Below are 26,345 nucleotides of genomic sequence, written 5' to 3'. Positions count from 1 at the left end.
GGCAGAGCCCCACTGAATGAGGCCCACATCAAACATTCACCCACCGTTTCTGAAGGCAGGCAGGTGCAGGGATTCCCTATTTCACAGCTGATTTCTGCATTGTGGAATTTATTGTGTTCAGATCTTTTGTTTGTGTACTACTGTTTAAGCTATTTGAGTAAAATTCTGAAATTACTTCACTGGCAAAAGCACCAGCAAGAAAACTGTGTGATAAGGGAGGGAGGCAGCAGGAACCATGTCCCACCCACAGCCTGCCCTGAGAGCAGCAGGCATACCTAGCGAGGCAGCCAGACAGCAGGTCCGTGCATCTGCTAAGGGGACAGGGCAGACTCTGCTATTGAATTTGTTGCACTCATCACCTCTCGCTCTAAGAAAGCTGCCAGAGTTGAATGTCTCACCCAACGGCTGTGAGAAAATCCCATTTACTTTCAAAGGAACTGATCTGGACCCTCGTAAGAGAAGGAAGAACTGGCAATTATTCTCTTTAATCATAATGTCAAGGAAGTGCTGTCCTGCATCACCCTGTTTAATGCACAGGCAGACCACAGCAGCAGATCAGTCCTTTGATTTCCTATTCCACAATCAATTTTTTTCCCCCCAACCTCACTTTCCATTAAGGGGAGGAAGCTGATGAATCGACCCACATCACAGCTCCCAAATCAAGCCTCCAGGCAGAAACCCAAAACCTAGAGTCCGTGTAAGTGTGCCAGCAGCTCACCCTCTGACGTCTTCCAGTGGCCACCTGGAACCCCCAGGCCAAGCGTGCCATCCCCCTCCAGCACCTGCCCCTTTTCTCATCTCACATAATAAATATCTGAGCTACAAGAGGTGATGTTCTACCTGTTATTGCATTTTATTTACTCATATGTTGCTATTCTGTCCATCCCTACGCTGACCGCTGTTCTAGCACTCTGCCTGCTTCCTCGTGGCCAGTTACAGCCTGCCTCCTCCGCACCATCAGATTAACCCAACAGAGACATGCAGTTGTGCACTCTTTAGTGGTACCAGCTGACAAAATGAGCAGAACACCAGAAACAACCATGTTTCCCCTGCAAAGCTGTGGATATACAAATATTATCACTGGCAGCAAACTCCACCCCGGCAACCGGCCTCGAGAACCTGCCCGATGATGCCAACGCCTCCATCCTGACTCCACTCCACACCCACGAAGAGTCACGTGCAAAGTCCTGATTGTATTTGGTTTGGTAAAGTGCAAGACACTGCAGCAACAGAAGGCTTATTGGTGCAACCTTGTACGTAAGATGTACGTTAGCTAAGACCAACATGCCTTAAAAGCACCTCTAAGATCTTTTCAGGGACACTCTGAGACCACCAGAGGATGAGAGTAGATGGGAACAAGACCTGTCACATCTCAGTCTCCGATACCCATCTCCGCCCATCACTGGAAGCACTGGGAAACATACAGGACCCAAATCAGCCTCCTTCAGCCACAATTTAAAAAGGAGCCAACAGCAGCTGCTAGTGTCTTAGACCATTCACGTTGAAATCTACCATACATCCTTACAGTGCAATACTACACAGCAAAGCGTAAGGCAGATACATCAGACTCGTCCAGTTATTATAGGGGATGGTACAGCGAGGGCACACCGAACAGCCTGTTCTTCTGGAAAGGAACCAGCCTAGCCTCTTTCCCCCACAGTCCATCGTACAGCAGAGTGGTGCAAGTTCAGAGACGGCACTGCTTCAAGAGAGGCACAGGAAGCCCTTGGGTGCAATTCTTCTCAGAGAACCTGCTCAGTGCTCGACGAGGAAATGTCCAATAATCTCCACGCAGCATAGGGGTTGAGCTCGTCCTGGTCTCTGCACAGTGCCCACACGTACAGCATCCGCAGAACCTTGTCCTGGAAGGAAAATCCTGTCGTTAGAGCATGCGTGATCATCACAGACCTCCTAGCTCAGAGCTGACGGGGGCAAGCTCCACACTTCCTCCAGAGACTGTTCTTGTGATTTTGCTCTCTGCTTCTAAGCCCAAGGGTCCCAAATCAGGACAGTTCCAGCAACTCCTACTACACTGTGGTTGCAAACCTGTCACAGTCAGGAACAGAAAAACTTTTGATTTCCAAAAACAGAAGTAAGGTTTCCAAATATCTCTGGCTGACACACATTCACTGGCACCACTGCCAAGTTTGATGATATTTGACCTTGTTTTTAAATACAAATTTCTGGTTTCAAATTGGTTCAGCCACCAGGCTGTACTGCTCTCTGTAACCTTCAACCAAGTTTAGGCTCTTTCCTGCAGCTATAACTCTGCCTCTCCCACATCAGCCTGTGAGCTGCATCCCCTCCCCACCGCTACATCACTAGCTCTTTAATTTGAGCAGCTCAAATTAACCAGAAATTATCATCACCAGGTCTGAGGAGAGACAGAGACTAAAAACCCCAACATTTATCAATAAACATCAGATCATACCCAGTCCAGCCGCAGCATTCGCCACAGACACACACTAACTCTGCAATCAAATCTTTGCTGTGCAGACAGCACTTTCACCATTCAGGGTTACAGACTGCAACAGAACTAGAAGCTTTTTCATCCTTGATGGAACGGGATGTAATGAGAATGCCAGCAGTTTTGTTCACAGTAAGTGTACAAGGATGAAAGCCGTATCTCGGCACATCCCGAGGCCATCACTCACAGTCTTATGAAAACAGCTCCCTGAAGAGTCACTGCAGCTACCTGTGACAAAGCTCTGCCTCCCCAGGGAGAGAGGTGACACTGCCCCATCAGAGAGCGGGCTGCCAGGAGCCCAGATCTGGCACAGTATCACAGATCCGTTCCGCAAATCAAAGGTTAGTTTGATTTTATCATTTAACCATTAACCATGGAAAGCATTTCCCTCAGATAAGGAAGTATCGCTGAGGGATCAGACTGTGCATTGGCTCAGCTCCCAGATGTGCACTTCACTACTACATTTTTGACCAAATCTGTGAATCTTTATAGGTTATAATTTAGGTACATAAATGTGAGGGGGAGACTTTCTGTACCAGACCAGTCATTAGAAAACTAATGCCTTAGAAATATCACATATCATAAAGTCATTTTTTTTCTTGCTCAGTGTTTCAGAAGATGAACTTGCTTCAGCTCTGCTCAGAAGCATTAAAAGTGATTGAGAACTTGAGTCACAGAGATGTTTGGGATATGTGAGAAGGAAGAGCAGAGGTAACAAGAGAGGAAAAACAATAAAACTTTTGCCTGCCCGAGACAGGCTCTACATTGATGTATGAGCCACGGCAATGCTAAGAGATCTTTCCTGACTATAAAACACGAAGTATAAACTCAAGATGAAGTGGGTGACATAACTGATTTAACATTGCCAGCGGAACCTTAATTTGTATGATTTTAGCAATTTGTGATTTTCAAAGTCCATTTCCTAAGACTGTGCATGAAAGGCAATTCAATCATACACTTCAGCATCCAAGCTCTCCTACATCTGGAGAAGCCTGTGTTCCTGAACACAGGATTTCTGGAAGGATGAATAGCAGCGAAGCTTAGAGTTGCTGGCGATCTCACAGCAAGCAGTGCTGAACAAGTAGCACTGCTTCCTTCCTGGAAATGAGACGCGATGAAACATAAAAATTACATGTTTCCAAAGCGGGGAGATTACTGGTTTTCTGATCCAGTGCTTTTATTAATAGGGTACATCTCAATCCTCAACGTACAGCGCATGCGGCTGCATATATTCACAGAAGTGGGACAGCAAACCTGCGTGGGCTCCCAAAGGCAGATTTCTATCACGGCCATGCACGCAAGGCCAAAATTTGTCCTTTAATCCCACAGTCAGCTGTGACAAACAGCATCCTGCCTCCCAGTCCTTCAGGACCTCACTTTAAAAAGCTGCCCTTGACTTCACAGCGTTGCTCGATGGGCTGTCTAAGGCCTCATTTTCCCAGATCGATTTTGTGGTGCTCCACGGGGATCCCCTACGTTAACCACCACAACGCCTGGTGCAGCCGAGGCGGCCCGGTCTCCCCACATCTCACCAGGGGTAAGCTCGCAGTACAGCAGCAGGAACTCGAACAATTGCAACTAGGTAAAATACCGCGGCAATTACAAGCATACGATTCCTATTTAGAGACTTTACAATTTGAGGCTCCTTTTCCCTAGAATGTCATTTGTTCGATACTCCGCAGGAGCAGCTCAGCAGTTAACACCAAATCACAGTAACCAGTAGGCCTGCCTCTGACATTTGATTAAAGCTGGAATTTTGTTTCCAATGGAGAATTTTAATGCGTCTCCTTGATTTATTGCTGCTCCAGAGAAATCAGACAGCAAACAGACTTTGATATCCTGTACAATAATTATCACATCAATATCTATCTTCTAGGAATGCAGTAATTTAATGCAAGAAATCACTATATCAGCTGTTCCTCCCCTGCAGTCGATGTGACAGGTTGTATATCAGTCCATATGGGCCCCGTCATTAAAATTAGTCCCTTTTTTTGTAAACTTATAGCCTGGACTGAAGAGAACAGTTGCAAAAAGCCAATATTTCTTAAATGCATGTATTAATTTTAATGGAAGTCTGCTAGAAACTGCCAGCTCCAGGCATCTCACAATGTCCCGCATTATATATTAAGCTGCTTAAATATTGCAGAGACACCATGCAAGCCAGAGCTGTCTGGAGAGCGAGCCACTTGAGAACAAAGGTATTCCAGAAAATGCATGGGCTCCTCAAGCCTGCTGTGTCATTAACCCTGGTAACAAGCATCTTCTGCGGTGTCGTCTGACAGGCTCAGCCTAGCGTCACTCACAACAGAACATGCAGGCTGGGCTCGCAGTGTTAAAAGCTAAACCACAGCAAATTACAATCCAGAGAGATGCCAGAGGTTTGCTGCGCAAACCGCCCTGTGCCAGGGGTTCCCATGAGAATCCTGTACCACGTACAGTGTTCATCACAACTGGATATGGGAGAGTTTCACTAAGTAAAGGCTTGTGGCGCTGTAAGATATTTCGTACTAGCATAGGAAGGCAGCAGCCAAAAACATGAACTTCTGCTTCCAGTAGTTTACAGTGACCTTCCCCATTTCCTGCAAATGACTTAAATAACTCCAGCTCCCGCCCTGTTTACCAAGCATCTTTGTGCTCTGCTCTTATAGTGCCCTTTAGGAAAGGAGACGGGAGCAAAAAAGGACAGAATCGGGTGGAAGCTGTGTGACGGAGCTTTAAAAGACAGCAGGACAGTTCAATTCCGTTCAGAGGGTGCCAGAGGAGCAGAACTGAGAGGGGAAAGCTGCAGGCAGGGAGCGCGCTGGCTGGGCACAGCAACGACTGGAAGGAAAGCACTGCCGGTGGTCATAGCTCCAGCTCCTCTCCTCACTGTGAATTTAAAGTATCCCTTTCTCTGTCCATTCTAGATGTTTGCAGACTCTCCTCATATACGATAATTCTCAGATAACGGGTCGTAACGCTCGGAGTCGGACAGGAATGGTTCGGCTCAGTGTGGGCTGTTTAAGACCTCACCCACAAGATGCAATATTACGCGTACCAGTGAATGTGGTACGGGTGGGCACCTGCTGCTCGAGACGCACCTAGATGAATCCACAACAAGCGAGCTGGCTAGCAGTGCGCCCAGGGAAACCATATACAGCCGGTGGGCATCACTTACCGGATCACCTTCCACCACTTCCCCTTTCTGGTTCTTAATTACCATCACGACCTGAGCCTGAAAAGTGATGATTAATACTGGTCCCTGCTCCATCATCTTCCCCATTGCCAGCTGCAATAAAGAAAATTCCATTAGAAAACAGACAATTTCTGCAGAATAACGTAAAAGCATCAAGTATTTAACACAAGTGCTATGGCTTGACATGGCTAATGATCCCATCTTCTCACCGAGCTCAGTCTAGTTACTTTAATCAGGTTATACCTGCTCTGTCAATACCGATGCTGTAGTCTTTATTACACAGCATTTTCCCCAAAAACTTTACCAAAATTGCTCTGAACATTTTCGGTTTCTCCAAGTCTAAAACTCTGGGAAACATGAACAAGCTCTGTTCCATTATTGCCAAATTAGAAACAAAAAATAAAAGAAACTCTGATCTTAAAAAAAATGCCATTTTCTGAAGGAAATACATCAACTGAAGTTTCTTCTCTTGCTTTTAAATGAATCTTCAACATGAAGTTGTACTGAATGAGATAAAAAGAACTAAGTAACAGAAAGACTTCATGGTGAGAATCTTTTGTTTGACAGGATTTTTTTCTCTATTCTAAGGTCACTCCATTAAATATTTAAAGAACTTATTGAAATGCAAAGAGGGAAGGAAAATTAAGTTTTGTTTCCCAGAATTGTTCTCTTTAAAAATACAACCCTCTTTCTGTCTCTACGGTGGGAATGCAGTACGCAACAGAATAACATCTTGCTCTTGAGTAACTGGAGTTACTGGCTATGTTACCCAAAAAGCTAATTATTCTACCTCAAACCTAAGGTAGCATGATTATACTCTTTTGTATATGAAAGATACTGTCTCAAAAACATTGCATTTTATCACATAATAAAGAATGTATCACAAGGCACAGCTACAAGACTGTAACTATAATTCACAAAGGCATAGATATTTTTTTCTACTCTCCCCTGAGGAAAGCTCAGCACTACTGCAGTGCTCCTTCGCTTAACCTGAGGGAACCATTCCCTCGCTCTGCAGTAACTCACACCGTCCCAGACCGCTCTGCACTTCTGGAACTGGCCTGACTCCTTCAGCAATGCGTAGTGCCTTCCACCCAAGTATCGAAAACCAGACCTCACAGCTCTCTGTCAGACCAATTTCCATGACAGACATTCTACATGGCACCGCTTGGCACGGCTAATTTGACAATGTAATTTTGCCTGTGGTTTTCAGGAGGAGGAGAACAGTCTCACTAACATAGGGCTGTATCCCTTATGGGACTTCCAAACCAGTATTGCTTTATTTTTTAGTACTATGATCCCAAAAAAACTCTATGATCAACGCAGTATTTACATCACTCCTCCCACACTAAGTTCAGAAACACCATTTCATAAGACACATACTTGAAACTACATTTAGGCAGCCAAATGAACAGTCCTAAGAAATATCAAGGATCCAAAATTCAGTTAAATTTAAAGGCAGCAGTTGCCTAGTGAAGTAGAGAGTGCTTAAGCAAGCACCTGGAACATGAGTTCAGATGCTTATGTTTGAAAGACTTAGTTTTAATTTTAAAGCCACAAACTTTGCAACATGTGAATTCCCTTAAATCTTCTAAATGTTTTGTTTTGCTCCCCCCCCCCCCGAACTGTTTTTTTCTGGATGAGATCACTCAACATACTCCCATAAATCTCCTCTAGGGAAACGCATTTAAAAACTTAAACGCACAACACCCTTTATCCCCTTTTCTTGCAATACAGACAGCATAACAGGACTGCACTCATTTATGTTCCATATCAGTCATTTTCCAGCTAAGAAGATGACATTTTCTTGAGGAACTTCATGCAAAAATACAGGAATCTAAAACAAGTTAATAACAAAATGTCTTTTCAGCCACCACTCAGAATCCGTGCACAGCTCTACACTAATTAGTGCCTACAGAGGAAAAAGGTTATTTAGAATACAATGAAATAAAATCTCCCAGACACTAACAATACAGAGAAACCTTTGATTTAAATAAGATGCTTCAAAAAAAAGCCATCATGCTTATTACTTCCACAGCTTAATTTTGTTAGACCACATTATTTATTGCTGAAGATAATCAAGAGAATTGCGGATACCACAGAAATTTTCCTGCTCATTTGGCACATGCTTGTAGTTAATATTCAGAGTTACTGAAGAGGCAGGAATGGCTTCCTCTGAACCCTGAGAAATGAGAGAAAATAAGAAACCTATCAAGACCAAAAGGCAAGAGAGTCCTAGGAAGAGGACCAGACATTAGCCTTTTCTGTTAGGAGATGCCCTGCAGATGATATTCTTGCTCCCCATGAAGATACGTGGTCACTAAACAAGTCAGTTCCCGCTGTTCTTTTGTAGGGCCGCACAGGTCAGACTAAGTCTCCCGCTGCAGGGCGTTTGCTCAGATGTTTCTGGAGCTCTCCTGCACCCACTCCAGTTTTGTAACGATGTGGGCACAAGAAGACAGGCTCCTGCAAGGGGCTGCAGAGGGGCAAACGTCACCACCAGTAGTCCTCCTTTCAGCAAACCACCAACTGCATCCAACTTTGTCCTCTGTTTTCCACAACGGCTGCTGCATTCTTCCTGACATCTTGTCTTGCACGGGTGTGACCACAAGTAAGAAACATCTGGCCAGCCAATACACCCAACATTTGGAACAGCTCTCACTTCCTGAACACACCCTTGTATCACCATGCTCCATTTCCATCTCTACCTGAAAGCTTCTAATCCTCCGCTTCCTTACCTCAGCCCAGATTACCTCTGGGTTTAGGCGCCTGGTAAGTAGCTCTGTGTTCTCTGTTCCTGCAGGAACGACCCTGCAGTTGGCTCTACAGTAACTGAATGGATCCAGCGTATAATTTTATTGAGGATAATACTGCACAGCTGCAGTATATTGGACAAGTATACCATAATACTTAGTTCCAACAGAAGCCTGTAGTTAATGTTGCTGCCTTTGAGTTAGAACCTTTGATGACAAAGGCAAACAGCTGATCTGACCTCAGACTATTTCCACACGTTTTAAAGCACTTGTGCACGGCTGCCCTGTTCCCCTCCTCCCCTTGCACATTTCCTTTCAGGCAGAGCTGGTTATGGGATATCAAAAGTCTGACTAAAAGTGGTAATTTCTTTGAGCTACCTTTGCCATTGAAGGGAAGAAAGATCCGAAAGAAAACTGGGGTGCCAGTGACAGATGACACTAAAGACTTAATTAAATGAAAGCACTACTGTAGACTTCCTGTTAAGTGCCACAATAACACCTCTGGCTCCTCCATAAAGGGGAACGTGGAGAGCATTACGACTGTGCAGACATTTGGCCACAGTCCCCAGCTACCAACACTGCTCCTAAGGAGGCAGTGGCTCCACGCACAGCCATCACCTCCCTACTGATCAGGAGCCATCCGTAACAGCAGTTAAATCTCTCTAATAGCCATTCCTGTACGGCACAACCTTGAGTCACAGAAGTACTGCGCATTATCATCCAGAGTAAGCACCAACAAAGCCCTTCAGGAAAGCTCTGGGTCAGTGCTATTTCCCTTTATTATTAGCCTTTCTTAATCTATATGCTGGTGATTAAGACCAAGGTGCCCTGCCAGAGAGGAGACAAACCACAATGCTGTAACTTAGACTTGACCACACAGCAGCAAACCAGCCCCACGAGCTCTCCCTTCCAGCAGTGGCAATCTGTTAGGTGAGATGGCAAATACCAGAGTAGCACAAGGCAAAAAAAAAACAGCAGTCAGAGCAAAGAAGAAAAGCCCTTCTCAGGTCTTGAGTTTCTAATTCATCCCCCAAGGTGAAATACAAAAAAGGACACTCACATCAATGTTGTCAATGTCAAGAATCCTGGAGTGGAACTGGAGACCCATGGCTCTGGCTTGCTGGATTGGATGAGCGAGCTGACTGTAAGTCTAAATGAAGCAACAAACTTACGTTACATGTTTGAATTTGTTCTGTCACAAAAAAGAAAAAGGTGGGATTTTCTGCTTAGAGAGAACCATCAAAAAAAATAAGAATAAAAGTCAGCTTTTTGCAGATATGCTGAACACATACGCCTTGTAAGGTATCAAACAGCGACATCAACCAAATTCTCACTAAAAATCCCACCGCCACTGGACAGAACAGATCCATCATTCACAACGGAGTACGTACACCAAGTGCACCTGATAGCCAAGGCACTTGCAATTCTGATTTGACAGCAGACAAGGAGAAACAGTCTGAGAACCAAGCTATTTTCCTAAAACCCAGCCAGACCCTGGAGGCAGACCAGCATTTCCTGGCTCCTTTTAGACATTTGCACATATGCTTTATTATTTATGCATCAAGAACTGTTGTTGGGGATAGTGAACTTCTACTTGCTTCCAGCATTATCACCATATTCTTGGCAGGTATAAACAAACAGGAGGCAGTCCCTACCTACCTTCCCCACCTCGGATCTTCTAACCTTCATCACAAGTATTTAAATGCAAATATCCTACAGAAGCGTACTGGCAAAGTCACTAGAGTGAGGCTGGAGTTACAGACCAGGGACTCTGAGGGCAGCAGGCAGGCACAGCTCTGTGATCCACAAGCTATACCTAAGTCAGTGGCTGGCAGCAACCTGCAACTCAGTTGGTATACCTGCCACTTAAGTAAGTTTTTGCCTTACTGGTTTGTGCTCCGACACTTCAGTGACCATTATCAAAAATTTCACTTTTGCGGTTTGATTCTGTATAAGGGCCTTTATCTCCTGGATTCTCATTAATAGGACTCCCATTTCCACCTCCACCTTTGGCTTATTTTACAGATGCTTCTTGACTTATGAGCTTAGTTCATAACTACAACTAGCTTAGAAGGCTTTGCTTTTTGTCTTATAAACCGCAGTGAATCTGCTACTTCCCTCCAGAGATTTGAGAGGATTTTTAAGGTGTCATTTCAAAGGTTCCTTGAAACAATAAAGAACTTTCTTTACTTTCAAACTGCTTTAAATATCTTCCCCCTACATACTGCAATATTGTTACAAAGACGCTAATCACAAAAAAATTAAATACAAAAAATTGCTTCTTCCAGCATGTGCATTTCCAGCCCTCTGGTGGTGGCGATCAGTAAGGAAACATTCACTTCAAGCCATTAAATTCATTAGAAACAGAAGAACTATGGCTCTGCACTGCCTACAACACAATTATTTTGGAGTAGAGTGAAGACCAAAACAAGTGTCCATCTACACTGTCAGGAAAGGATCTGCTTTCATGGTTATATGGACAATAACACAATCACTGAGTTGCAACCAATTCATTTTCACTGATTCAAGAAGTGGATCCCATACTGAAAATCTACCCCAGTACAAAAAATAAAACCAGGTTTTGTGCAACAAAACAAAATTCCGTTTTCTGCAGTGAGATTATCCAGGCTGCACATTATCTGTGCTGCAATTTCAGAATAATTTCAGCCTGCCAGGAATATTTGCCGGGAGGTTGCAGTGGAGTTGTGTTTGTACAGTAGCTCCAGGGACAACTTGACTCTAAGCAGAAAAGCATCACCCTTTTGGGTGAGCTCAAATGACTCTGCACCTTCTCACCCCATATCCGGGACACAGGCTCTATTAAAGCCCATCCAAACCAAGAAGGGTAGTGCAGAACTGGACCTAGTTAGAGTTTAGCTCTCAATTCACTGTATCTAAACAGCGCTCTTCTTGTACCCAGACTATTCCAGAAGTCTAGCGTGTACACTTCACTGCGTTAGGCTTTTATAGGATGAACATGTTAGATGTGGAAACAGCCGGGCAAAGCAGGTAAGCAACATCATAGAGAGAACAGCTGGACAGCTTGCAAGCAAAGAAAGCACAATGCACTGATTTGCAAAAGAGAATCATAACCTTTTCAGACTTTTTTAGTAGCTCTACTTACAGCTTCATAGCACCAATCTTTGAGGATATCAAGCTCTCCAGACATCATAGCCTAAAAGGGAAAATTAAATTAAATATGAACATTTAAAAACACCTCCTATATCAGAGAGTTGAAATTATCTGCACTTCGAGCAGCAAATTACTTTAAATCCTACATTTTGTGAAATGCTGAAGAAAGATAGGAGCTCCAGAGAGGAACAGCAGTATGAACTTCTATAAACGCATACCGAGTCAGACGTACATAAACCTTTCAATAATTAAGATAAATGCTATCTTAAAGCTTCCGGTCCAAAAAGTCAGCGGAACACACACTACCCAGAAATCCTGGGAGGTGGCATCTAACATAAGCAGGAGCACAAACCAGAAGTAAATCTATAGTTTTCAAGTCTGTGAAAAATTCAGGGCACAGAATGAACAGAAAAGTCATGCTGCAACTCTTGAAAAGGTTTCTCTCTAAAACACTGTGTAATAAACACCTGAAATTCATAAAAAGACCGATGCTGGGAATTTAGCAGATTTCAAAATGAAGTTAGTTGTACATGGTAGGGTGTTTTTCAATATAATGCCTGTAACTCTTCATACTTGATGGCATCTGCAAGCTGGCTGCCTACAGTTTGAAAAAACCTCTCCTTTGAAAAATTTATTCTCCAAGAGCCAAGTGCCCATTTTTCACAGCTTGCTGCGGTGACACGGCACCGTTAGGAAAGGCAGATTCACCACGACAGGTCTGATTTCACTGTTGACATTACAGTTCCAGTCACAAGTCAGCCACTACAAAGACAGCAGTGACAAAACCTAACTCCGCATCAGTTTAGACGTTTGCATCCGTAAGCACATTATCTTTTATTCATCCTATAATGCTACCTCATGCTAGGAGCGTCATAAATATTTCTACATGCACACTACCAGGTATCAATTTGAGATACGATCACTCAACGCACTGATTTGTAGGATGACAAAATGGCACTTTGCTCTCTCTCAGCATTTGTTTTATCTCCTCAAGCCTCAGTATTTCCAATCTCACACAAATCTCTCAAAACAATTTCTTCAGTACGTCAAATCCCCTACTTCCACTCTGTCTTTTCTGACATACTGTTACAGTGAGAGGAACCATATCCATTTATACTTGAGGTCACATCCTTCATCAGTGCTGTCCTCTGACTGGTTTTATTCTTTAATCTTTAAAAATATTAAGTTCAACATACTTCCTTGACTAGTGCCAGAAATATTTTCACTAACCGTTTGTCATGACCTAGTCTTCTTCCCAAGCAGTTACAGATCACTTAGAATCCAGTAGTACATAGCACATTCTTTCCCTTATCAATATTTGATATCACCATTCGCCCAGGACTGTTCATTCACCTACTTCAGTTCGATAGTTTTGATGCCCACATTATTTCTCATGGGAGAAGACGGTTAGCTGTTTTTGAGGCCAGAAAACAGATTTGCTAGCCTACTAAATTCTGAAATATGGTTTTAAACTAAATTGTTATGTGGGATCCAACTTCCTTTTCCCAAGGTTATCTCATGTTCTGTGCAAAGCTGGATGCTTGAGAAGCAAATGCTGTCCCAGCTTTTAATTTTAGCATCAGAGAACAACAAGAAAATTCTTCCATGTTATAGTAAAAGAAAAAAATAAAACAAACACATAGTATTCTACCCCCACCTTACCTCCAAGACATTCGGGATTATATCACGCTCGCATTGCTTTAAAAACCGATCTTTGTCAAACGATGGATCCACTTTGAGTATCTCTGTCAAAACCTCGGACATTTCTGTCTTCGAGAACAATCCACCTAAGAAAACAAATCCATGAGACCAGTGGCACAACAACTGTTGTCAGAAAACAAGAGAAAGACCTTTAGTTATATACCAGAGGGAAGGAAAGAGTCACCCGGGAACAACTGCAGACTTTAGGCTGTGCTTGACATTTATCTCATACAAGCACTTGTCATCCCACTACACTTCTGAGCCAGCAGCAGGTTGCTACCCTGCACGATACTGGATAATGATCCATGCAAAATACTGTAAAGTTCCAGAGTCTGTCCCAAAGGTTAGTAACACATGGAGGACAACGGCACTAAGAGTCACCAGGAACAAAGCTAAAAGGCTAGAGATGTGGTTTCACAGCAATGATGAAACATTACCTATTAAATCAGTGACTTTGTCTGTGACAGCTCTGGAAGCTCGAATGAATGCGTTATCACTTTCATCATACTTCATTTTCATTTCAAAGAACCCTGAAAGGAGAGGAGACGTGAGCAGCAGTGTTCTTCCACTACATTGCTGAATTAGGAAACAACATGCAATGGGTCACAGGTCAAACCTGCTAGTTCTCTTCTAAATCTCTTTGTTGATTAACAAGGTTCAATTTCAACAGTTACTTTCCTCCTCATCTTCCTGCCATGTTCTTAACATCATTAGCAGTCACTAGGAGAATAATGGTTTCTCTGACTTCACCTGCTAGAAACTCTGGACCTTCTGTGCAGATTTTCAGACAGAAAATACACTAGACATGCTTATGCCAGTAACAGTCTGCTTACACCCCTTGATGCACCCTGCTACAGGGGTAGCAGGATGTGAAACCCACACCGGAAAGTTTAACTGGGGAAGGAGAAATCAAGACCAGACCTTAAACCATGCCAATTTTCAATAAAATAGCACGACATCAGTAAGGACGCAGTATTTAAGCAGCTCTGTGTACTTCCCAACCTTGGTAAGAAAGCAAGCCAAGCATGTCACAAAACTACAGAAGTCATTGATGGGGAGAGAGAACTCCTGCAAACCAAAACCTCAAAGGCAGAAAGAAGGGCAGGGGGTGAAGAAAAAAAAAAAAAGTCATTTAAGCAAGCAGGCGTTGCTGTAACAGAGGGCTCAACCAACCCATTATCTGTCTCTGGACGTGATCAGATGGACCAGGACCACAGAAGGTAGCTGCAGGATAACGGGCCCTGCAGGGAAGCATCTTCCCACCATGTCATTTAACAGCTGGAATCCTGCCCCGAAGCTTACGCTCCTTGCAGACAACACAGAGTGTTCTTGGTACAGGTGGCACGTAAAGGGAGAGCACACACTGTAAAGCCCGATGCAGCCACACCTGCAGTGTTGCCTGAATGGCAAAACCACCATCTTGGAAACACACATAAAACCTAGAGAATGCACAGATCTCGTGCAGATGGCACAGGAGTGGAGGATGCAGCATGTGGGGCGTTTTGGGGGCTCTGACCATCTCTCCTTGGAAAGGCTAACAAATGGGATGTAAAGACCCATTCCTGGGTACCTCGCAGGGAGCTTTGCTTTAAATGAAGTTGGGAAGATGCATAATCCAAAGTTAATTATATGCTGCACTTTTACACGATGTTTTTGCTCCTTAACAAGTCATTTACCCTGCAGTACACTGGCAGCGATTATTTTGATTTGTTGAAGGATTCTGGTCTCAGGCTTCTTATGCCTTTCAGAAACATTAAGTGTCTAGATAACTATCAAAAGTTATTGCCTACTGCAGTACAGATATTCAGTATTTTTAGGTTTTGCAATAAAAACAGAAAGGTGGCAAAGTCCCACAGTCCCACACATTCCAGAGCTCTAGGGAGATGACAACAACAGAAAGCAGCTCACTGAAGACAACATTTTTCCTCGTTATAAGCTCAAGGTCAGGAAGAAGAGATCTGCCTGCCCTCCCCCTGGTCACACACATGCATGCGTGCCCTAGCCTCCTCCCAGTGCCAGAGCAGATCTGGCTAAAAAACAAATAGAAAAAAACCCAGAGTTCAGTTCTCTTTAAGCAATGGCAAAAGCAGGTTTTGGTACCTACAGGGAGCAGGGACTGATCAAAAACAATGCCTGACTGGGGGAGGGGTCCGACGCAGATGGAGCAGCTTGGAAAAGCTGCAGTGTTGTCAACTACGCCTACCTCCCATTCACACCACCTCACAGCAACAGCTACAACAACAAAAAATGGCTGTGATTTGCATTATGTTGAGACTAGTCGCACAGATGGCATCAGATCCAACACAGCAAGAATCAGAACAGGGGAAATAATGTGCTACTCCTTTGTCTTTGGAACACTTACTATTGAAGACCACATTGTTGTCCTTGAAATCTTTCCACTGCTGATACCATTTTGAGTCCTTATGCAGCACCACACCCATGGCCTCCCTAGAAAGGGCAGAAGACATGGATGGGTACTTGTGAACAAGGAACTTACACCCAAGTGAGGATAAAAAGGAGGACATCCTGACAAATATCACTGCAGCATGCGGTATCACTGAGGCTGGCACACCACATAAAAGACACACAACTTAGTGGAGCAAGGCAGTAGAGAAAGCAAAGGAGCTCAGACCCAGTCCTGCCAAACGTAATTCAATAGCGAGGTGTTAGAACCGAGAAAACACCGCACATGTGCAAGTCAAAAGTTCATGTCAGAACATTCTGTACCCACTTTATAATTTTAAGTGCCCAATTTCACTATCAGAAGATTCAGTATCATCAACTTACACTGGAAATTTGCTCTCAGACCTACCTGGTCTGCTAGGTCACGCCTCACCCCACAGCCTCACTTCAGCACTTGGATTTTAACAATCCCTGGCCTGTAGTTAAGTTTTAAAGTTTTTATCAAATGATATACAGAAATATTCACGCTAAATTACATCCAATACATACTCATTAGCCTCAAATATTCGCTCCTCTTTAATCCTCTCGCCTGAGAATTCTGTTCTTTTTCGTAGTCGCTCCGGACGTTTGTAAGGACCAGTCTGCCCTAAAACACTTTCATCTATTTCCTTCTTTACAGTTTGTACTCCCTGAAAGGAAAATAACTCTGTTAGATTGATTTGCCGTTCCCCTCACCCTTTCCCAGAAACTGAAAATAGCTTCTGCTGAAGACAAAAAAAAAAAAAAAAAAAAGGGAAAGAAAAAAAGATAAGAGACCAGGGGTTATTCTCCTCTCCCACACTCAGCAAGTGTTTCTTTGCTGTGCCTACTGATAAACCCAGCAGCACCAAGGCCTCCTGATTAAGAACTTAACAGTATAGGACAGCAAATGGATGGTTGTAGTCAATCAACCTGATGAATAAAACAATATATTAGAAGCTATGGACACAATCAAATCTGATGGCTGGTAAGGGGTAACTTCTACAGAGTTTAAATCTGAATAAATCAGGTCAGAGAAGGCAGACTTATCAGCCCTTGACAGCAGAGTGCAGCTGCTGATAGAATGACAAGCCCCAGGTGAAAGGAAGAATGACTCCTAGTATCCAAAAGTAGGGGAAAAGAAAGACTTCAGGACACCAACAACTAACTGCAAAGCCACCTGAAAGGTCAATAAAATCCAGGCTCTAGACCCAAGCTTAAACAAACAGGAGTATTGCTTTCCCCAAAAGAAAAACCAGCCTCACTTTTTATAGAATTCCACACACCTTCTAGCTGAGAAAATAGCTTTGAAGCAAACTTTTTGCTGGAGAAGAGATGTGAAAAAAAAATCACAGTAGTTCAGCTTATACTAAAGAAGAGATGAGAGATATTCTCCCTCTTGGGTGAGGCTACATCAAGGAAAAGGATCAGAAAATCTGGACTGGTAACACCTCATCGGCAACAGCTACATCCTTAGTTCACATTTTGCCAAGAGGAAGCTGCAGCCTACCACAACCGACGTTGGGAATTTTGTCATACACTTCAATAGGGATTAGGACTTCAGGCATTTTTAGTGTTTCTCCTTCACCTTGGCTGCTCTGCTTTTATTACTGAACTTCTAAGCAGTGCTTTCTCTAGAGACTGCACCCACAGAAGACCTGTTGCACAGTAAGTACGCTGACCTATTACAGTTAAGACACATGCAGGCAGAACCGGGTTTTATATATACTCTATATATGGCTTTTTCCCCATCTGCATTTTTATTGAGGGCATGTTAACGTAGCCCAAAGCACCATGCGGCTTTATGAGGGCTGTCATTTTTCAACTTGTATTTTATTCAAGAATTTTCTGAAGAACACACAAAGCGTCCAGCACAGCTTTGCCAACACAAGCCGTCCTCCCCTCCTGAAAGTCAACGCGACTCCTTCCTGAAGGAAGTTACAGCAGTGCTCAGGGCCTAGGCAGAATAGATGCCAGAGATCTGACAGGAAGCCGAAATTGGAATTTAAGTGACTTTAAACATCAAGGATAAGGAAATTAAAAGCTCCAAAGCTCAGTCTGTTCCTCCTGACTATAAAGACCATCTGAGGGACCTGGCAGAGAACAGAACAAGACACAAGCCCCCACGGATATTATCTAGCTCTAGATTATACAAATATCTCCTGAATACGGAAGCAAGGGGGATCTCAAAATGAGACTATTACTACAATTTCTAAGATAAGGTATTTGGTTTTCTGAAGCAGGGGACTGAATATTCTCAATTCTACGTACACACTAGAAAGTCTAGCAAAGCTACAAGAGCTCCTCACAGCCTGTAGAAGCCCTGTGAATCAGTTAAATCTGACAATGAATCAAAAGGTTTATCCATTTAGAGGGAAAACAAATCTTCAAGCCTCAAAAAATTTATTTTAAGTCCTATAAAATCATTGCCTGCTTATAATGTCTGGCCTAGCAGCGTGCTTCATAGAAGGAACAAGCAGCTCTTAGATTAGGAGGCTGCCAGGGTAAGATAACAGGTTTCATTACAGAAAAAGAAAAAAAATAATAGTGTACAATGCGATCCACAGCTACGGCTAGAAGTGACCTTTAGCAGATGACGCCTTATTAGAAACACAGAGAGAGGAGAACTGACATGACTGATGGAACCGATACTCCTTTTACTTTGCTTTTTTTTTTCCACAATTTACAAGATACGGGGTTTTTTCAACACTTTACTGTGTAGTAAAATTGGCACCTCCTCGTATAAGGGCTAAAGCCAATGCTTCAGAGGAGGCATGACAAACCAGCCAACGGGAATGCTTCTTTTTAGGCTAATTGCCAGTTGATTGGGTGACATCAAAACATATGTGTGCTTACATATTTTTCTAGAAAAGGAGAGCTTTAAGCATGCCAGTTTGTCAGTCAGTAGTTCCCAAGAGTACTGCCAGTACCTGTCTACCGAAGACATTTACCACCCTAATCTGCAAGCAGAGCAACCAATTTTTCCAGTAACACATTTAGCAGAATCTCAGCTACTCAGGATTTACACTTTTCTAGGGTTGTTGAGTGAATGCTAGACCTGCAAATACATCTCCTGAATGTATCAGCTTACTCCAGTGGCTCACAAGGTCTTGCTGTAACAGTTTTAATTTTATACTCAGCACAAGCTCGCACATAATTTCCATGTTAAAGAGCTGTGGCCACACTGCTGGGTCCTACAGAGGCACAGGACTTACCTGAGAAATAACTTTGAAGGCTGCTGTCTTGCCTAGTTTCTCCCCTCCTTTTGTCACTGACTCTGCAGACTGCTTTGCTGTTTTTGCTGCTTCTTCCACACCTTCCTTTATCTTTCGGCCAATATCACTCTTACTTACTTCATCCAAACTCTGCAGCAAAACAAAACAGGAGAGAAAAGGTCAATTCAGGCAATGCAGGTGAAAACTTACTTTGAGTAACCCCTCTTCGTGAATGCTAAAGACCTCCTTCCTAATGCACACACGACCAGACTAACTGAGCCTAAGGTGAACACACTGTTACGTGTCACAGGGGAGACATACCGGGACACCACGGCTTGGCACTGCAGCATCATCCAGCACCTCTGTGCAGAACAACAAATTCAGCTGCTCATGGGACTGTACACATTTGTAATAGCTGCTACCCACAGGCTTAAAAAAACATGTATTTTTTGTGACATCAAAGAAGTACCAACAATGTCAGAGTTAAAATACCCTAGCTCTTTCTTTTGTAACAGCCAGGCACGTCTTGCTTAAGAGAAGGCAGAGATAGCTCTCTGCTATGCAACTCTTCCTACAAATTAGGGAACGCTTTTCTCAGTCCAACATCTTCACAGATGTCACTTTGCCTGTGTTTACAGAGCCAGGATCTCATATGCAAGAGGTTAAAAGGACTCTGCCAGCAGCTGGTCGCCCTTCCATTCTGCACCAGCACACATCAGATCCTCAAGGATCTCTGAAATCCCACTGGCAGCAGGCGACCAATGCTGGACGGGTCACAAGCCACTACCTCAGAGGAAGCAAACTCACAGGATAACAGTCCCGATCGGTTTTCCGCATTTTTCAATGGGAGTTGGCATCTTTATTAAAAGATGCTTACGGCACGCTCAACAGTACTGAAAAGGTAATGGTTATGTCCACATCAGCAAAGAGCATTATGGCCAGCTCCTAACTGTACACACAGTTAAGCTGCTATACCAAGGCACATTTAGATGGAATGAGTGAAGGAGCACAGCAGAGAGCGGGGACCAGGTCCACACCAGCTTCACACTGCAGAGAGTTTAAGCCTAGTGTTTGGCTGGCTGTTTCTGAGAAGGGATCCTGCACCTGACTGCAAATGTTCCAGGCAGCGCTGGGAACAACCACACCGGCTTTGGTCTTATATCACTGCTGAGAACGGCTAAGTTCACTCTGCTCTGAAGCAGCCTAGCTGTGAGCCTGAAGTTCATGCACTTCAACTGACAGATAAGGAACAGCCTCCTCAAATATGTCTCAGCTGTAACTTAATGCAGAAAATCTTGTACTCCCTTTAAAAGGAAGAGCAATGAGTTTTCAGTCACTGCTGATGTAATTACCCTCATCAGTAGGAGGGAAAAACAAGACTCAGGTGCCTGGCAGTAACTGTCAGGGTGGCAGACTCTGCAACAGCAGCCCTCCTCCAACTCTCCTAGCTCAGTGCCACCCTCCAGGTACCAACAGGTCTACAGCAGAAGGAAGGTGAACCCCACAGCAGGTCTTAGAGCCAGCTGACTAGCAGGCACCTCCGCCACAATGGAGGGAGTAAGACCGGCAGCATTCTCTCCTGGATCTGCTCTCTCCTTCTCCTCCTCCTGGCAGCCCTGGAGACTCAGAGCAGCTGGTGCAGCCTGAGCGTGCAAGAATCACCGGGATACCAGAGCAGCAGGCCCTGTCCTGGGAGTCATCCCCTCTCCCCTCTGGAAGCAATGGGGGGAGATGCTGAAAGGATGTGGACTCACAATGGTACCCATGCTGAGGAGGGGGAAGAAAAGAGGGAATAAGGAATAAAATGTCTTGCACCCCACTGAGGACTGCCCAAATAGCCCAGTTTTCTACCAGCTGAATTCAGATACTGTCACACTGCAGATTAGCTTCTACAGGTGCCACGTACGCCTGGTTTATTCCATATTTTAAATGACCAGGAAGACTCCAGAAATTTACTCCAGAGATAAAAGTCAAAGCACACTAAACACTCCAATACATCTGCTGCTCGGATGAACCTGGACAAGAAACGAAGTAAATGAACACAAGCTGCAGTGCTTAGACCCAGCTCAAAAAAAAAACTTAAATTCAGTTGTTTGAAAGCAGACCTACTGGGACACAGTTTAAAGTCTGAGCCTAGAATGGAAGACATTCACATCTGTTAGGTACAAATGATGCCTGCTCCTCTGGGCATTTTGTTGTTCCCAAGACACAGAGCCATGGGATCACTTCCAGCATGCTGACTTAGAGGAGAGCACTTCAACTAGACCACCAGCACTTCTACTTACACCACCTGGAGCCTCCGGTGTCACAAGTCTTTTTCAACGTGCAGTAAGAAGCCAGGAAGCCCTATCACATTAGTAGCAAAAGGTATCCGTAGCAAAAGGTGTCAGCGTGAAGAGCATCACATCTCCTAAACAACTTTCCAGGGTGATCTTCCAGGACTGCTTTAACTGCCCTCCGGTGGAAGAACCACCCCGAGGCTTTTTTTACTGCCAGACAAGCACAAGGACCAGCTCCAGTCTCCAAACCTGAGAGGAATCACCGGACAATACACTAACTAAATAAGAAATCTATCATACACTATTTGCTGCCATTTTGTTAATGACTCAGGCCTTAAAGACTCAGATTAGTGGTCATCTTTGGAATAGCAACCACCTTTCACCAAGAAAAAAAGAAAGGGTGATAATTCAAATGCACACGAAACACACAACCTCAGAGCAGAACTGCCTTAGGCAAAGGTTCTTCCATAGCTGTGTTTTACCTCTTTAACTGTACCAGTTATTTCTTCAAGTTTCCTTTTAATCACTTCTGAGGTCTTCACTGTTTCAGATTCAATGGTTTTCTGTGGAAAAAAAAAAGCATGCTGCACATAACTATGAGGACAGAAAATACTCAATAACAGTTTAGCACATAGCACGCCCCTTCACACTGTAAGTGAGGGCAAAGAGAGCTACATCTTAGGGAGCACGCTTCTTGAGTAACCAGCATCAGCATTACATTTTTGCAAGTAATGCTGCTTCTTCAAAGAATGCAAAAGAAGTATTTAAATACTGCCAACATTAAATTTAATGTCTCATTATATTATCTGCTCATTATTTGGGAAATTCAGTGAAGGGTCTGCTGGAAAGATTTTCCACTAAACAAAAAACCAAAACACGGCTCTACAGCATCCATTTACACATTAGTATTTCCAGCCAAGCAGAACTTCTCATAAAAACAGGCATGCTGAACTAAACAGTTAATTTGCAGAAAGGTTCAAATTTACATTCAGAACAGTAATAGCTCAGTGACCAGGCAATGAAAACATCAAAGGAATTAATGAAGAAGACTTACATATTTCCTCCTTGCTTCTCGAAGCGCATCAGATTCTTCTAGCTTTTTAGCTTCATCTCGGAATTTTTTAATACTTTCTTTCATCTCTTTGTTTTTTGCTAATTCCTGTTTGATGTTCTCCACAAAACCTGATATAAAACCCTTTCTTCCTCCAGAAGAATAGCATCTAGACTGAAGAAAATCATTACATGTTGTAGAATCCGAGGAGACATTAAGTCAAACAAGTATCAAAGCCAGTAGGTAGATTTACTTCAGCCAAGCACTGGGTCACTTCTGACATATTAAATGTTGTGGAAACATACAGCTACCTTGGAAAAGAAGTGGCTTACCCGCAGAAAAGCCAGATGTCCAACACATTTCTAATGCTCTGTGAAGCACATCTATATAGCCATTAAAAAAGAGGCTTCTCCAGAGAAAGTTTAACTCAAGAGGTTAGTTCAGGCTTAAACAATTTGCTGGATGAAGCTCCCAGAGCACCACTCCTGAACTCTGTCACTTGGACTCAGCTACTACCAAATCCCTTGAGTTCATCAGACATATCTTAAAAAGTGGAAAATTTCAGCCTAGAACCGGTGCTTCTCAGAAGCAAACCCACATCTCACAGATCAGCACTCTAATGGGAAACCACTTTTGGCCTGAAGCAAAAAAAATTCAGCTGTTAACCAACCTGATGGATCTCTAAAACAGGCCGGCTCATTCTATACACCACACCCCTGTGGACTGCAGGAACTGGGTATCTTCTGGATATAAGCCATATGCCACTGATGAGACATTTCTGCAACGAAAACATAAGCTCATGTCAGCGCATGATACAAGATGTCACAATCACATAAATCAAACAATAAGATGACCCTAAAGAGCCAAGGAAGAACAGACAGAATACTGTGAATAGACAAAACTCACTGGTCTTCTGGGAACACATCCTAAATGCTGCCAAGAAACAATGGAGCCTGGTTTGCTAAGAGGCATCCACAAAAACTGTTATGTGTTTGAGCAGCGCTACCTCCTCTTACAAGCTGATTTTGATAAAACTAAAGCTGGAGTCCAAAACAGGGCAATGCACTTTTCACAATCACTTGAGAAAACGTACGTACTTCACAGAACCCCGATTTTATGGAAACAGTGATGCACAAGTAAACCCACCCTTGAGCTGGAACACCTGTTAGTGATAAGAAGCACATCTTTTCTCTGGGAAAACTGGCTCCAAACATAACTTTCTCTCAACTGTGGAAGAAACCCAGGACCCCTCTGTATCTATTTGTTCTGCCTGAAGTCAGAGACAAACACCTTCTGCCTCAAGTCACAGAACAGAAAAGATACACTAGATCACAGAATGATCACTGAGAAATTCTGCTGCCCCTTGCTGAGATCACAAGCTGCAAATTCTTGCATCATGTGGCTGATCTTTCAGTCCACCATCGCATACTGAAAGCAGAGTATGCAGAGCTCATAAATTCTTGCCTTTATTCCCTTAAAATGGTCTTTCAGCACCGACCTAGCTCCGTCTTCACCGTCTGGAAAATCTCTTCAGCTTATCTTTGGCCTCCAGTCAGGCAAGAGCTGCACCTTTCACCTCAAACTAACCTCCTGTTCTTGGTGGGTCTTGTGTTACCCAACCATGCAACCCAAGCTCTTTCTCTGCAAGACCATCTCTCAAACTGCTCACCCTAAAAAAATACAAAAAACCACACATACATGGACAAATCAAATGTGCTTTGCCATTGAAAGACTTTGGAAAATTATTTATTAACTCAGAATATTTAATTCTGCATCCAAGCTAACAAGTCCACCTCTTTATCAGGCTCCTGGATGTTGAAAAGCTTTTGTACAGAGCCGCACCGTCCGGTCCTGTGGCTTCAGTGGCGGCACTGCCAAACACAAGCTAAATCCAGACTTGACTTGGTGTGATTGCCCCACATATCCTGCTGGCCCAAAGACAGGCGTTACAATAACTCACTGGTTTCTACACATCTATTAAGTCACATCTTTTAAATTTAGCTCCCTCTGATTTATTGCCCCAGTATATACCTAAGTCGGACTGCTGAACTTTAAAGTGTCAAGTTTTTATCAAGGAAGGAAACATTCTCCACAGTCTCTTTGAACTTTACCGCCCAAGTCATCACTGAGGCCAGGCTTTGTAGCAAGTAAGAATAAGCTACGCATTACATGCAGACCTAAAAAGTCTGTATTAACTGTAAGAACGGCATTAAAACTTGGGGCAGACTGTCTGCTGGATTTAACTCATTGTAGTTCTTGACTGAAAGGCACATTTCTTCCACGCTACCAAGCAGAAATGCTTAATCCCATGTTTAACTTTGGGCACAAAAAAATCAACCATCTTCAAACATGTCATGCTACAAAGTGGCTTTTAAAGCCAGAATCTTTGCATTCCGTTCACACATCCATTCACCTGCTCAACACAGGGGAACAACTCTTGCTTAAATTTCAACCTCTCAAGAGACCCTCAGCGGAGCAGCTCAGCATCACTGACAGCTCTGTGAAGATGTTCTGGGAGCTCTAAGACCGATCTGGGCCAACCTGGCCTGGCTATCCCTTGCTGAGCTCGGTGGCAGCACAAGTGGCGACACTGAAGCGGGGAAAGGAGCCAGTGCCTGGTTCCACCTGCCCCTGGGCACCCTCACTATGGCCCTGACAGCCCTGAGGGCAGGGCCCGAGCTGGGCCGGTCCCTCCGTGGCTCCCCGGTACCTCGGTACCTCCAGCACCTCAGTGCTCCACCAGCCCATCACCTCCGGCACCAGAGCGGTCCCGGTAGCCCAGCACCTCCGCTACCTCAGCGGCTCCGGTGCGGCCGGGCGGGAGGTGGGGGGGGGACGGACCCGGCACCGGACCACCTCCCCGGGCTGCACCCGCCATCCCGGCCCAGAGCACCGGGCGCTCTCCGTACCGGCCCGGCCCCGCCATGGCGCTCGACCCCGGCACTCCCCTCACGGCATCCCCGCCCCCGCGGCCGGTCTCTCGCCGCCCCCTCCCCCCGCGGCTCCGCGGCCCGTCCCGGCCCTCGAGCAGGTCCGGCTGTCCCGGCCGCCGCCCCGCGCTCACCCGGCAGCCACCGGCCCCCGCCGCCGCCGCCATCTTGCCGAGCCCAGCCCGTGACCTTCGCGCGGCGCCGCGCTCTGACGTCACTCCCGCGCGCCGCCGCGTGGCGAGCGGGAAACTACGAGAACGCTTTAACGCAACGTTTTCCTTGCGAAGCAAAATCCTCTTGTTCCGTTGGGGTTTGTGTTTTTTTTCTTTTCTTCCAAAGCACGGAACACAAAGCGAAGCACGTGCTCCCTGCGGCACAGCGGCCCCCCCCACAGGGCCGCGGCCATTCCCGCCCAAACACGGCTCAGGGCCGTGCCTGCCGCAAGAGCAAGGCCAGGGTGAGGCTCCCGCAATCCCAGCTGCGGTTTGCCTTTGCAAAAGGGAACTTTAGTAATGAACCGTAATATATTAAAAAATTGGTGACCTGCGAGCGAGTTGAATGCAGCAGTTCCATCGCCCCAGCACTGCCATGGGTGTAAGCGAGGGGTACAAGAGCAGAGAAGGTGGGAATGACTTAAGAAAATCTCACATAAGAAAGCAATGGTGAAACCAAAACCCACTAGTTTGAAGCATGCAGAAAGCATGGATGAGAGCACATCACCTCAAAGCTCATGGGAGGAGGCTGGAGAGGAAAATGGGTTAAGAGACTGGGATTGAATTGTGACGTTTTCGCGAATACAGTAGCTCTAAAAATCAATACACCTCACTCACACTATTTTTCCACAGTTTCCATTTCTAACATGACTCTGGCTCTCGCAGCACCCTTCAGCAGTAACAAAGCAGAGTACAGACACCATCGGGTGACTTTCCACCAGAAGACAAGCCAGACAAGCTTTACCTTAATTACAAGTTGATTACACTTCCAAAGGCTTTCTAAGGGAGATACAGCTTTGTGTCAACAAAACATGGTAGGGAATTTTCAGAGCAGCAGTCCTCATTATCGAGATGATACCGATACATCTCAATGAGGAAGATCACTGAGAGGCAATGGGTACCGCTGCCTCAGACCTAGGGACGTCCTGCTGACAGAACCGAGGCCACAACGAGAACAGCTTTTCATTTCCCATTACTAGAAAAAGAATCTAATTTTGGAGGCTACACT

At 44.5% G+C, this 26,345-nt stretch overlaps 1 protein-coding gene across 1 annotated transcript; it reads right to left on the bottom strand.

Annotated features, from left to right (window-relative positions):
- Nucleotides 1–979: 979 nt before the first annotated feature.
- On the bottom strand, nt 980–25,344 carry TIMM44 (translocase of inner mitochondrial membrane 44). The gene is made up of 13 exons (XM_075077866.1): nt 25,259–25,344; nt 22,865–22,972; nt 22,198–22,368; nt 21,626–21,706; nt 18,865–19,014; nt 16,181–16,320; nt 15,591–15,676; nt 13,666–13,758; nt 13,190–13,314; nt 11,520–11,570; nt 9,456–9,545; nt 5,625–5,735; nt 980–1,862 (listed from the first exon to the last, which is right to left on the bottom strand). Exons 1-13 carry the CDS (start codon nt 25,289–25,291, stop codon nt 1,743–1,745), a joined length of 1,359 nt encoding a protein of 452 aa, XP_074933967.1. The 5' UTR covers nt 25,292–25,344; the 3' UTR covers nt 980–1,742.
- Between the last annotated feature and the right edge of the window lie 1,001 nt (nt 25,345–26,345).

The sequence above is a fragment of the Phalacrocorax aristotelis genome, chromosome W (assembly GCF_949628215.1).
Source record: "Phalacrocorax aristotelis chromosome W, bGulAri2.1, whole genome shotgun sequence".
Lineage (NCBI taxonomy): Eukaryota > Metazoa > Chordata > Aves > Suliformes > Phalacrocoracidae > Phalacrocorax > Phalacrocorax aristotelis.
Note: the sequence above shows the minus strand (reverse complement) of the source record. Positions and strands in the feature narration are given on the sequence as shown.